This window comes from Silurus meridionalis, chromosome 22, assembly GCF_014805685.1.
Source record: "Silurus meridionalis isolate SWU-2019-XX chromosome 22, ASM1480568v1, whole genome shotgun sequence".
Classification (NCBI taxonomy): Eukaryota; Metazoa; Chordata; class Actinopteri; order Siluriformes; family Siluridae; genus Silurus; species Silurus meridionalis.
This window is the reverse complement of record NC_060905.1, coordinates 13,812,915-13,826,738: the sequence shown is the minus strand read 5'-3', so window position 1 is coordinate 13,826,738 and position 13,824 is coordinate 13,812,915. Positions and strand designations below refer to the sequence as shown.

The 13,824-nt window shown below is 36.6% G+C and overlaps 1 protein-coding gene across 1 annotated transcript; it reads left to right on the top strand.

Moving 5' to 3' along the window:
- The first annotated feature begins 491 nt into the window (after window positions 1-491).
- On the top strand, window positions 492-2,748 carry LOC124376195 (transmembrane protein 74). The gene is made up of 2 exons (XM_046835169.1): window positions 492-789; window positions 1,062-2,748. The coding sequence occupies exons 1-2, from the start codon at window positions 753-755 to the stop codon at window positions 1,871-1,873; spliced, it is 849 nt and encodes a 282-aa protein (XP_046691125.1). The 5' UTR covers window positions 492-752; the 3' UTR covers window positions 1,874-2,748.
- The last annotated feature ends 11,076 nt before the right edge of the window (window positions 2,749-13,824 follow it).

The following is a 13,824-nucleotide window of genomic DNA, read 5'->3' as shown; positions in this document are numbered from 1 at the left end:
CAGGGGTGTTAGTAAAGTCAAGTACTGATGTAGCGTTAGGAAGGCCTGGGGTGCCGTTAGTGTTCAATTCATCTCAAAGATCTTTAATGAGATAGATCAGAGCTCTTTAGCATGCCACTCAAGATCTTTCACTCCAACCAATGCTGGAACATGGATCTTGCCTGCGGTATGATGATAATTAGTGGTAATATGCTTGCTTTTTTTTTGTAATAATGTTAGCAAGGAAACTGAAGCAGACAAGTATGAAAGCAAGAGAGCATGTCCTGACTGCATTCAGTGGAAGTAGGGAAGTACAAAAATTCGTTTCAGAATGTGGGCTTTTCGATTGACGTTTCTTATTCCTGAGCACCGGTTCTGTCACTGTCAGTGCGCACGAAAAAGAAATGTAATATATCTAAGAGAATATGCAACTTATCAGCGAGGAGGAAGAGAAGGAGGAGGAGGAGGAGGAGGAAAAGGAGGAACACGCTTTGATTTTTTTCATCCTAATTAGACCCACTACTGACGGTGTCAAGCCAGAGTCGTTCAAAGAATAAGATCCGCTACAAAAAGCTTTATAATTTCTGGTAGGATTGATTGATTTCTTTATTTCGTTTTTTTATGTCTTTATCTTTCCTACTATATTTCTATTTATTTATTTATTTTTACGAGTCGCGGGTTTTATTTCCCGAAGATGCTGAAGATAAAGAAACACGCCAGCAGCCCACTGTTACATGATTGCGGAAAACACAAGGGAATAAAGGCATCTAGTCATGAAACAGAAACTACACATGGGAAATGATGCTGAAGGTAGGAGGAGCCACTTTTTGTTTTTGTGTGTATGTGTTTTTTTTCTTTTTTTTTTCTTTTTTTTGCGTGATGTGTATTAGTTCAGAATCAAGTTGGGCGTGGAAATGAGAGCTTAGCACATTATTTTAAGAAGATTCAAATAATGAAATCGACTACCAGCATGATTAAAAGAGTCGAGGGCATAAATCTGATCACAAAGAGCGTAAATGCGCGCGGCTGATTTTTGTATTTATTTCTTTTTATAATTTTTATTATTATTACTATTATTTTAGATGACGGTGAGATAAAAAAGAGTGGATTAAAAGGCATGGCTGAGCTCAAGATCCTTTACCCCAATCCTGTAAGTGGTCAGCTCATTAACAGGGACCTCGAGTGGAGCGTGCAACACGAGGAAAGTTATTATCCAGCACGAACGGATGAAACGGCATTTTTAATCGCGGACTCGCGCGCGCGCGGACAGACGGGCTTTTCAGCACCACGGACAGAGCCTCCGCTCCTTCACCACTGGGGGACTGATGAAGAAGTTCACGTGTGTCATACTGACGAGGACTTTGAAACGGGATTTTCCGAGGTAACCGACGTCGAAATTCGCATCCAGAACCCAGAGACCAACTCCAGCTCGTTCTGTGATCCGGATCTCTCTGATGATGATGATGTCACGGCTGAGCAGGACGAGAAGTCGGCTGACTACGGCTTCATTAGTGCAGTGACTTTTTTGGTGACTGGGATCTTTCTGGTGGTTGTTTCCTACACAGTCCCCCGTGACGTAAGAATCAGTCCAGACAGCGTCTCGGCAAGGGAAATGGAGCGTCTGGCACTCGAGAACGCTCGAGTGGGCGCACACCTGGACAGATGTGTAATCGCTGGCCTTTGTCTTCTAACTTTGGGCGGTGTCGTGCTCTCAACCTTACTCATGATCTCCCTGTATAAAAGCGAGATGGTCAGACGACAAGCTTTCGCGAGCTCCAAACGCTCAGCGAAACTCTATGGCTCTATAAATTTTAGAGGTGCTGGTAATCCAAACAATGGCCCGCCACATCTGTCTCTGGATGAAGATGATGCAATCATTGAAATTTCTAGCTAGTTTTATTGTTTGGGTTTTTTTTGTGATTATGTATGGTACCTGACAATCTATAACCCCTTATGATTTTATATTATTATTCATTTATTCAAGTCAAATTCTAATAGTCAGAACATAAAACACTATATTCAGCTGGTATTGGAAATTTACTAGCAACTGTGGGTACCAGGATACCAAATCTTTTAATATTATGTATGAATGAAATGTTAAGATTCAGTACAAATAAGAAACCTAGAACCGAGAACTTGAATTGAACTCTAATTTAAATGCACAACCTGAATTATGTAAATGGATTTACAGCCATGTCACCATGTTGGACCAGGAATTTAACCAGGACTTAACAAAGACTTACTCAATCAAAAAAAAACGAAAAAAAAAAACATTGTAGCACATACTTTTTATGATAGTCATTATGGTCATTATATCTTTTTCTAAATTTCTTTTTCTCAACCCAGAACTATCGAACCAAACCAGAGAATTGGAGAACTAAAGAGCAGCACAAAACTGTTTTTGTTTTTCTTTTCCGATTCAGCTTTGCATGAAACAGATCATCATGTTCTATACGTGTCATTGTAAATATTCTGTGTAAACATGTTTTAATGTAGTAACAGATGGATTTTATAGCTGAATCAGTAGAATACATCATGTCACTGAGTCTGTTTTGTGCACCTACACATACTCTGGTTTATATTTAATCTTGTGACAGTGATGGTCAAGATTTTTGGTTTGGTCATTTTATTCGACAGCCTGACGCCGCTTAAATGCCGCATCTCCAAGTCAAATGAACCTCTGCATTTGCATGTACATAATCAGTGTGTACACATTTATATACTCAGCTTGAGTGGTCTTGAGTAGTTTACATTAATAAACAGAGGGTGCAGTTAATGTTAACAGATGTCGTTTCTGAACACACACACACACACACACACACACACACACACACACACACACACACACACACACACACACACACACACACACACTATGCATATATACCTACAGCTGAGGTTTCCACACTAGGGATAACTTGATCAATAAACAATATTGAAATTTAACATACAGGTAAGAAAATGCAAAAGTAAAACTGTTTAATGAAAAAGCTTAACAACTGTTTTGAACTGTTTTGGCTGACCCTTCTTTATGCTGTCCAGCTTTTCTCAAAAATTCTGTCCTGTAAATGTGATCAAATTAATTTATTTTCCTCTGTCAGCCATTGTAGAAAAACGAAACAGCTATTAAATCAACATGAATATGTTAGAGCTTGTGCAGTTTTCCGATGTGGTTTGCAAGCTCTGACTAGTGCGCTCTCCCAATCAAAGGATGTGAAAATACGGATGTGATTAAATACCTTCTAGTGATCTGTAGAGTGGCCAACTTGTGGCAATCTGATTAACAGCAGCATCAAGCAACATAGAATTCATGTTCAAAAAATGCTGTGTGAAGGCCGATAACACAATGTGATAGCTGAAATCTGACTGAATAGAAACTCCAATGTATATAGACAGGTGCACTGATGCTAGAGAGAAACACTATGTAATAAAGAGAATAGAATGTTGGGAATAATTTAATAGACGTTCATGGACAAAGATATATTGAAATGTAAGTCAGTGATTTCTGATTCTGATCTAAATTTAGGCCAGCAGAGAAGGCTTGCTGACCCTGACGGCCCAAAACTTCATAGGGGAAAAATGTACCATGGTCAGACACAGTACATGTCTTTTAGGGTCAAAATGGTTGGGGTTTGCGCTAAAATACTCCTAATGGAATGGCCCTTGTTTCCCATAGTGCATCCACTTTATTAAATAATTTATAAACAAGATCAAATAAATCCTCTAGAATTTGTGACAATCTGTAAAATGCCCCAAAAAGCAATAGTATAATCTAAGAAGTATTGAAAATGTTCCTACAATGTAATCTATAAAATGTAACCCAAAAGTAATCCATTTTATGCTAAAAATTTACTGAAAAGTGTTTCCTGTCTCATCACTGTCAAGCTGTTTTTTCTGAAATTGCTCTTCCCATACTACTGAGCCTCTCTTTACGCTTAGTAAATATACATGAGGCTCTGAACAAGCACAAACCTCTCTACACTCAGGAGTGTTGTGCAGTGCGGCTGCATTACCAGAAATGCTTACTATGATGTGGATTAGATTATCCCGTATTACACCGCAAAACTGCTGTTCTGTAGCCTGTCACACTGAAGAATCCTCACACTAACACACTCCATCACCAGCATACACACCATGGTGTCCTTTCATCACAGCATGCATAAAACGTTCGCTTATGGGTATTGTGCTATTTATGTGATACTCAAAGATGATAAAATATGGTCTAATGAATGCTAATGGGCTGGAAATATAATTATGAAAAATTATGAAAAAAGGTTTTTAGCCACCACCCCTATACTTTAGAGAACAATATATACTCTATTAAGTTACTCATACATTGAGAAAAATTGAGGGGAAAAAGGATAGAAGGAAAGAAAAGAAAACAAAAAAAATGAATAAAAGGAAATGAAATAACAATAAAAACATAAATAAAATTAAAAGAAAGACAAAAATAATAAATAATGTATAGAAAAATATGGAAAATGTTAAATTAAATAAAATAATAATAGTAATAAAGTAAATAAAAGAAAAAAATATTATAAAAAGGTAGAGAAAAATTACAAAATAATACAGAATTATTGAAAAGAATAACAAAAAACAATAAATAGAAAAAATAAAATGGATTAGAAAGAAAATGGAGGAGACAAATGGGAAAAAATATTAAAGTGAGAGAAAGAGAGAGAGAGAGAGAGAGAGAGAGAGAGAGAGTATTCAATATGGATGAAATACTAATGCTGAAAGATGATTAGTGGATCTGTCATGTATGTTGAAGAAAAGTGTTCTATATTGAGGTACTGTGTGTTGTTCAGCAAGGAATTTGTGCACCATGTGTGTGTGTGTGTGTGTGTGTGTGTGTGTGTGTGTGTGTGTGTGTGTTCATTTAATCTAATACAACCTGACACTTTGAGAGTGCTCATGTATCACTAAATTGTTCCCTTGTGGCCATTAATCCACAAGCATAGAAAAAAGTTGAAGATGTAACCCGAGTGTAATACTGAATTGTTCAGTCTGACAGGTTGTTAATAACATAAGGTTGATGTTCTCCAGGTAAGTGGCTCTAAAATGCAGAATAGGGAACTCACTCAGCACATTTAAATATGCTCAGGTTTTTGTGTAAGTTTGCAATGCTTGCATCATGTTTCTGTTTTCTATTTCATCGTTCTCTCCGTGCCATTACTCAGTGCAATCAGCGACGGCAGCTGCAAGCAGGAAATAAGATTGGACTGAAAATGAGGTCACGACAGGTCAAGGAGATGGCTCTGCTTATTTGAAAAGAACATGCAAAATAAATTCACACACACACACACACACACACACACACACACACACACACACACACACACACACACACAAAATAAATGAAACCTCGTTCCTATTTTATCTTGCCTAATGCACCATTTATTACCATGATTGACCAAGGCCAGAGATCTACATGAGCCCAGTTATTAAATCCTAGATGTTTAACAGCATGTTCAACAAAATGATGATTGTTACCCAGAGTTTGTCGCATAGCAACAGTGAAAAGAAAAGAAAAGAAAAGACAAAAGTCGAAAGGAGGAATGGCCATGGAGTAGAAGCACATGATGGTGACAGTGAACCTATGTACTGTACTCCTTCAATGTGGGAGTAGAGAACTATGTAGATTACATGACTAGAGATAATACAGTGTAAAGTAACAGGTAATAGTTCAAGCTCATGATTTAGTTGTTGACCAGATCAGCAGATATTTCCTTAAATACTACACACTATTCTATACATAAAATCTGGGGCAAGTGTATTAATGTGTATTCACTGCTTTTGCCACTGTTACATTTACAAGGTGTTTTTTTTTCAAAGGAACAACCAGGGGACCTACACACTTTATTTTTAATAGTTTAAAGAAGAACCAAAGAAGAACATACATAGAACACTGTGTCAGGAAATTCACTAGCAGATGCAAGTACAATGCAAGTGAATATGATTCGGATAGGCACACATCTGTCTATATAAGTTCTAACAATCAGATAAAATGCAGATCAGCGCAATAACAAGCCATAAGGTCAAAGGAATTGGCTGCAGAGCTTACAGACAGGATTGTGTCAAGAAACAGATCAGAAGCCTACAAAAAACGTGTTGTTTGTGTGGAAGTGGTAGCTCAATGTTTAAGGATCTGTGTTACAAATCATAAGATAAGGGGTTCAAGCTCCAGTATTGCCAAGCTGCCACACTTTGGGCCCTTGAGCAAGGCCCTTAACCCTCTGTGCTCCAGAGGCACTGCTGAACCTAGATTCCTGACATCGCTGGATTTCACTGTGCTTTAAAATACATGTGACAAACATAAAGAAGCTGTCCATTCCTTTCTTTCTTGAAGGTTCCCAAGAGATTCCACAGTTGCCTCCAATAATTATTGTGCAGAAGATGGGTCACCCATCACTTGAGAGAAGCAAACACGTCACCAAAAACGATCTGATCAGGAGAAGGCTACAAAAAACATCTGCTGTTTGAAGGTTCCTAAAAGCTCCCAATAATTCTTGAGATGTTTGGAACAAGCAGGAGTCTTCCTAGATCAAAAAAAGGGTTTAGTTAGAGAGCTGACCAAGAACCCTATTGTCAGTATGGTTGAGCTCCAGAGATCATGTATGGAGATGAGAAAAGGTCACGCATTACTTGAGAGAAGCAGACACTTCACCAACAATCTGTGCTTTGTGGCAAAGTGGCCAGACAAAAGCCTATTTTCAGTGCAAGACACATAAAAAGTGACAGATTCAAAGTGGGCTTTTATGTATCTTACACTGAGGAAAAGCTTCTGTCTGGCCACTCAGCCATAATTGAAAAGCAATCGAATTTGCCACAGGTGGACGTACTGAAGTGTAGAAACACTCAAAGATGATCGAAGAGAAACGACGAAGCATTGAAGAGACATTTTAAGTGTCACAGCAATGGGTCTGAATACTTATGACAGATATTTCATTTTTATTCATTTTTTTCGAAAACACATTGCAAAAATATCACAAGACATTTTGGTGTACAGCAAGTAAATTAATAAAAGAAAAAGCTTTTTTAAGGCTTTACCCTTTATCAACAAGGCTTCACCATTAAGCTGTGTTGGGTGGTTAATACTTATGAATGTGCTGTATGCTAAGATTTGCTTTACCAATTATATAAAACATTTATGTAATTATTAAATCCAGAAGATTTACATAACTTAATAAGATGCAGAATTATTAATGCAGAACTGCAATTTAAACTTGATAGCCATCCTTACACTGACTTTTATGACAGGAGGAAGGTGTAGAGGATCCATCTCTGCTATGATGTGCTCATTAATCAGTAAATAATAAAGCTGAAAGATAGTGGAACACAGACAAAAATAAAAGGACTCTTCATTTTCAACTCACACAGCATGTTCAGGATGCGACTTATGTGTTGTGAGTGTTTTTAAGGTTTAAGGTTGTAAAACTGTAGAAAAATAAAGCTGAATTTCTCTTTATTCTTCTAATAATCCAGTTATTTTTTCTACCAAAGCAGACTTCATGTCAGAGGTAGAAAATTATGGTTGATTTGCTACCAGGAAGCCTTGAATTAGTCTTTAAAAAAGTCTTTGTGTAGTGTATGATGTTAAGCATGATAGAAATATTCAAGAAAATCAGTTCTCCAGGTCTCAAGGTAATGAGTCACAAAACATTCATGTTGTATGTTTACCTGCTGAGAAAGAGAGAGATAGAGAGGGAAAAGACAGAGAGAAAGAGTAAAAGAACACTCTTGAAAACAGGCCGTTTTGAGAGAAACACAAATCATACCCGGATTTATGGCTTTCGAATGCAAAATGTCGTTTTTATCCTTTTTTAGCAAAGTAAAAAAAAAAAATCTCGGTCACATCTTAACACCTCTTTTTTTCCCCCTCTGGTGCATCTTCGTTCTCATGGGAGCACAGTAATGTTGAATAGTGAGTTAATGAGCATCAGCTGTGATCGGGCTCTTATCACCCACACATCCGTGTCCTTTTGTGGCTCTGCTGTCCTGTTCAAGTGCACACAGATCACATATCCATAGAAACCAAGTCCCCTTGTTGCTAAGGAGAAAGCTCGACGGAGGTCTCGGTGTGTCTCATGCGTCTAATAAGATTTTTTTTCATAGCAGTGTGGTTTATTAGCAGTTCCCATCACAGTGGATTTATTAGTTATATTTCAGTCATGATCAGTTAATGACTACAGTATAGCTACAGTACAACTAATTTAAACAATATGCCATTATTGTAACAATGTCATTACTGGGATATGGAATAAACATTCTGGGATATGGAATAAACATTCGGAAATATTATGGGATTGTCACAGTTTGCTTCACAATAACCTAAACACGTAACACGAGCATGTCGTCTTTTATATTCACAAAGTTTTCCAGCATGCAATATAGTGTGTTAACTGTAATCTTTAGTTGCTAGGCAACATACCATGCAAAGATATGGACAGAACAATGACTTAATTATTAGGGTTATGCTTTATGATAACCCACTGATTGTACTCAAATGAGGGTTTGAGCTGCTCTGGTGGGTCTAGAGGTATTATTTCTGAGCAAGCATGTTTTTAAAATGCAATGTGAATGTGTGTGTGTGTGTGTGTGTGTGTCTGTGTAAGGCTGTTGCTCCAGCATCTGAGCTCATTAAAGCCCAGTATAACTGTAAAGCCGATTTGCTCAATTAAGCAAACTGGTTCAAAGAGAGACATGTTCAAGAAGAACTCAGCCATGCAATTCTTAATACAGAATGTCAGACAATCAAAAAATTTGGATAAAGACCACATGATGCTTTTACAATCCTTAACAATCTAGTTTTAATGTGCCTCTGTGGCCTCAGATTCATGTTCTTGGCTACAAGAAGCAAAACCCATTGTGGTCTACGGGTGTTGTAGCAGAGCTGCCTCAACATTTTGTTATGTGTTCTGAGATGTATTTTTCTCCTCACTCCCGGTTACAAAAATCAATTATTTAATTACAGTAGACTTCCTGTCAGTTAGTACCAGCCTGGCCTTCCTATTTTGATCACTTTTTTCAACAGGATGCTTCAATGGAGATCCTTGGAGATGCTGAAACATTCAAAAAACTGAATTATTACATTTGGACTTGATAGGATTAGTGAATCTGGCATTCATCATGTTGGATTTGTTTGTCATTGAATCATTCACATTGACAGGATTAAGCCTAGAGCCACAGGATGACTTTACCCATCAGTTCCTGCACGTCACATGACTTTGTCGCAGGATCACCGGTTTATTGTCAATGCCGATTTTCACTTTTTTTTTTTCATTGCTGGCATTTTGCAGACACATTTATCCAGACTACAACTGAGCAGTTGAGGGTTAAGAGCCTTGCTCAAGGGCCCAGCAAGTTTTACCTTGCACCTAACAGTTTGTCTCACAGGTGTTGTTCATTGTCATCGTTCCTATTATACGTTTAATAGTTATGGTTCTTGCTTCCTTGTTTGTTTGTTTAGTTTTTCTTTTAATGATATAACTCCTCCCTTTAAAGCCACACCCACAAAAACATTAAGGTACAACTTACCAGGAGGGGAAGAGTCTGGATCTGACAGGCATCATGATTGACTGATTGCCTATGGTTTAATGATTACAGATTCAATGTGCTTTATACTGATGACTCATGTCATGGTTTCTGGGAAAATTAACACCATGGTTTGAAAACGCCATACAAATCACAGACCTTGGCATCTGTCCTTTGAGCGAATAACACTATTGATTACTGGACTGAAAAAACGGCTCTGAAGAAAAAACAAGAAGATGGAGTGATTAATTTAAAGCAAATTTATGGCACAAAAACTATCCACCCTTTACAAGCCATAATTGTGTAAAGTATATAATTTAGCAGATTAATCATGTGGTGAAAAAAAGGTTTACTCACCTACCCTTTGATTCATGCTGCAACTGCAAAGTCTGACAAGTCTCTCTTTGGCTCCATCATCAGTCCTTCAAGGTGCAGATTCAGTGTTTTCACGTCGTATTGATTTTGTATTTTAAGTGCGCAATGGGTCACCAGAGCAGTGAAAAACTGGATACATCTTAAAAGTCTTTCACACAAAACTTGACCTCAGCTTGGTTTAGTAGTAAAAAAAGAGGACTTCTCTAGTATTTCTGCCTTTTTTGTGTGTAAGAGCTGTGGTGAAAGGTTGGTGTTGTTGAAACTGACCATGAAGCACCTACTGAATTATATAGACAGAAGATCAGAAGTTCCAATAAAAGACTACTTTTTGACTTTCAAAAGCCACAGGCGGAGAGTGACAGATGTTTACTTTCGAGTGTAGAAATGAGCACACAGATGGATTGTGCAATTATTACTTTTGTTCCTTCTGGGTTTTTTTTGTCAGTCAGTGATCATAGTCAATATAGCAAACCTTCACTAATAACGACAAGTGCTGGGATTCTGGCAGTCTGGTAGTCATCACCCACACATTCTATTCATTACCACATCCTTGTACCTTTACAACCTGCTCCGGCTCCTTTTCAGAACAAACAAGACCATCTGTCAAAGCTGTTCTCTTACAACGGAGGGAAGCAAATGGTAATGTGCTTTAATAAATCCGACGTGTGTATGATTGCAGATTCACAAGATTCACAAGGCCATTCAGAAAGAAAACTTTAAGACCAGGTTTCTCATCCAAATAAGCATTTCACTATTTCATCTCAGAATAAAAAGAAGCCTGGAGAAAGTAGACATCAATTTTATCCTTTAACCCCTAATGTCCTCACAATTTAAAAGTATTGAGGTCATTACTATAATTGAAATAATTCTGATTTAGACTAATTACTATTCCTAATTTGATCTTTGCAGCTGATTCACAATGCAGCTGCATGACTTGTTTCCAGCCAGATACAAGGAAGCCATGCTTTAAGACTCTTTATTGGCACTGAGGTGGTGGAACAACTTCCACTTGATGTTCATAGCAGTCTTCAAACAACATCTAAATGCCTTCCTATTCTAGAAGTACATCAGTTAGCACTTCACCCTTAAAAATAAACTCACTTCCTAAATATTTTTCCCCGACAGCAGATTGTATTCATGATTTTCTTTTCTTTTTTTTCTTTTTTTAATTAATGCACTTTTGAAAAATGGAAAATCTGTTTCTGATTTATCTTTACTCAAATTCTACACTCTGCAACTCTGAACTCTGCAAGTAATCTGAATTATCCAACAGCTTTAAATTGTTAAAATGTGTATTTATATAGAATAGTAAAATCTTTTGGTGATCAATAATTAAATAAAGATTTTACACCTGAAGATTTGCGCATAAGAAAATGAAAAGTAATTGTTTTGTCATATTTGGAGTAAAGAATATTTCCGTTTTCAAGTAAACAATATCTTAAATGTTTTTATTAAGTAAATGCTTTCTGAAAAAAGAGTGTTAATAATTATTTTTTTACCAAACCACAAAATGGAAAGTAAATGAACAGTGGAGAAATCCAAATCAATATTTGATGTAACAAGCCTTTCAATTATTTTATTTCAAAGCTTTCAATTCTTACACTTGCACACTTTGTACACTTGCACAAAGTCAGGGATTTTGTAGGATCAAAGTTATACCAAGCAGGTTCTAATGATCATCAATTTTATATGTTGGTTGAAACACAGTCAAGTCAACTGAAATAGAAACAGCTGTGTATATGCATAAAACTGGGTGAGGAACAGACAAACTCTACTACTACAGTGAGGTTGTGGAAGACAGTTTCATACCATGGGTCATACTCCTTAGAAATTCTGAGCACAGCAACAAGACACAGAGTTGTAATACTGCATCAGCAAATTCTCTCCCAGGCAAAGATTTGAAAGCAGACTGGGTTTCAAGATGTGCTGTTCATGCTAATTTGAAAAAGCACAAACAGGCATTACTGAAGACTCACGTCATATATATCACATTGTATCATTTAACTTATGATATTCATTCATATATCATACATCGATAAATTGTCTGTCTGAGCAGCGAATTTTAGGGGGTTGCCTTTATAGATAGATAGATAGATAGATAGATAGATAGATAGATAGATAGATAGATAGATAGATAGATAGATAGATAGATGTACATATTTCTATCTTAGACTAGAACATATGGATGTTATTAACAATAGCAGCAGTCTTTCTGTAAAAAAAAAAAAAATATATATATATATATATATATATATATATATATATTGATTAATTGCATGATTGTCATGAGTCAACTTGTGATTAATTGGACATTTTTATCTAAATGTACCTTAAGTTAATACTTTTTACATTTTTAAAACTCAAATCAACATGGGTATGGACAAATATGGATGCTTCATGCAAATGTATGTTTATTATTAGTAAAAACATCCTCAACATAAAACATGAAGACAAAATAATCTTGTAAATGTTTTAAAGTAATTATAGCATTTTAAATTAAGTAAATCATCAGGACACCAAATTTCCACATGGTTTTAATTGCCGGATGTGTGCATAATGGAGGATTTTGGTGCTTGATTTGAGACTTGGCGCATCAGTAAAACAAATGTTTAGGGATTAAAAATTATTTTGTAGTATTATTTTTTTTATATCTGAGTGAAGACAGGACGTCGTGAAAAAATAAATGTTGACTTAAAGGTTTAATTTTTGCCTCTTTTATTTAGTTAATTAATTTATATATATTTTTAATAAAAATGGTCAAACAGAAATGTGCGCTGCATTAATCGCTCATTAATAAAATTAGTGCCGTTAACATTCATTTGCGCTAACGTGTTAAAAGAATTGATAAAAGCCTTGAGAACTCAGCAAAACTCAAACACTAATGCTTTTAACAATGAAACATGTCAAAATCCACTGTGCAATTTTAAATGCAGGGTGGCAGTTAAGAAAAAGAGACTTGTCATCTGAATTACTACCATGAATCTGAGCTCTGTTATACCAACACATTTTATTCCATCTTAATGCAACATGTCCAGCAGTACCTATTACCACAATGCCCTAGCGGTTATAACCAGTTGTCTTAGCAAGTTAAGATTTTGTCACAGCAGGTGAGTCGATATACAGACTATGCAAAGAGTGTATATTGAAAATAAGCAGGCAAACAGGTCAGAAATTAAAACAAAAATTGTAATACAGAAACATACAGTACAAAGTTCAGTCGAGGCTCAAACAACGTAGATGAGGCAAAAAAAAACCCTCTAAGCATTAATTAAAAAAGAAAAACTGCAGAATTATTGGCATCTTTCATAAACATGGTGCTGGGTTATAATTCAGGTTTTCTTCTCAAACAAGAAGATAGATTATAATTGCTCCTACTATGAAACAATTACATTAGAAATACTTTTTTATGATACAAAAAGTATACAGAATGTGAGTACACACTCACATTTCAGCAACCATTTTAGTATATTTTCTCAGGTGACAATACTAAAGAAATGAAACTTGGATATACTTTTTTGGTCTATCGGGCTATCCACGAGAGACCGGGAAAATCAGGAAAAACAAATTAGTTATGTGGCAAATGCAATTCCGCGATAAACCGATACACGAGATTCGAACTGCGGTAAAGCGGGGGATTACTGTATACCCTAAGTCCAAACTGTCAATATTTTGTGTGTGCACCATTGTTATCCAGCACTGCCTTAATCCTACTGAGCATGGAATTCACCAGAGCTGCACAGGTTGTTGCTCGAATCCTCTTTCACTCCTCCATAATGACATCACGGAGTTGCTGGAAATGCTGAGGTGTATCCATGTTTCTTTCAATTACCACAACTCCCCAGTACCAGCAGCACTCATGCAGTCCCAGACCATGATGCTACCACCACCATGCTTGACTGTAGATAAGACACAGTTTTCTCGGTACTCCATACCAGG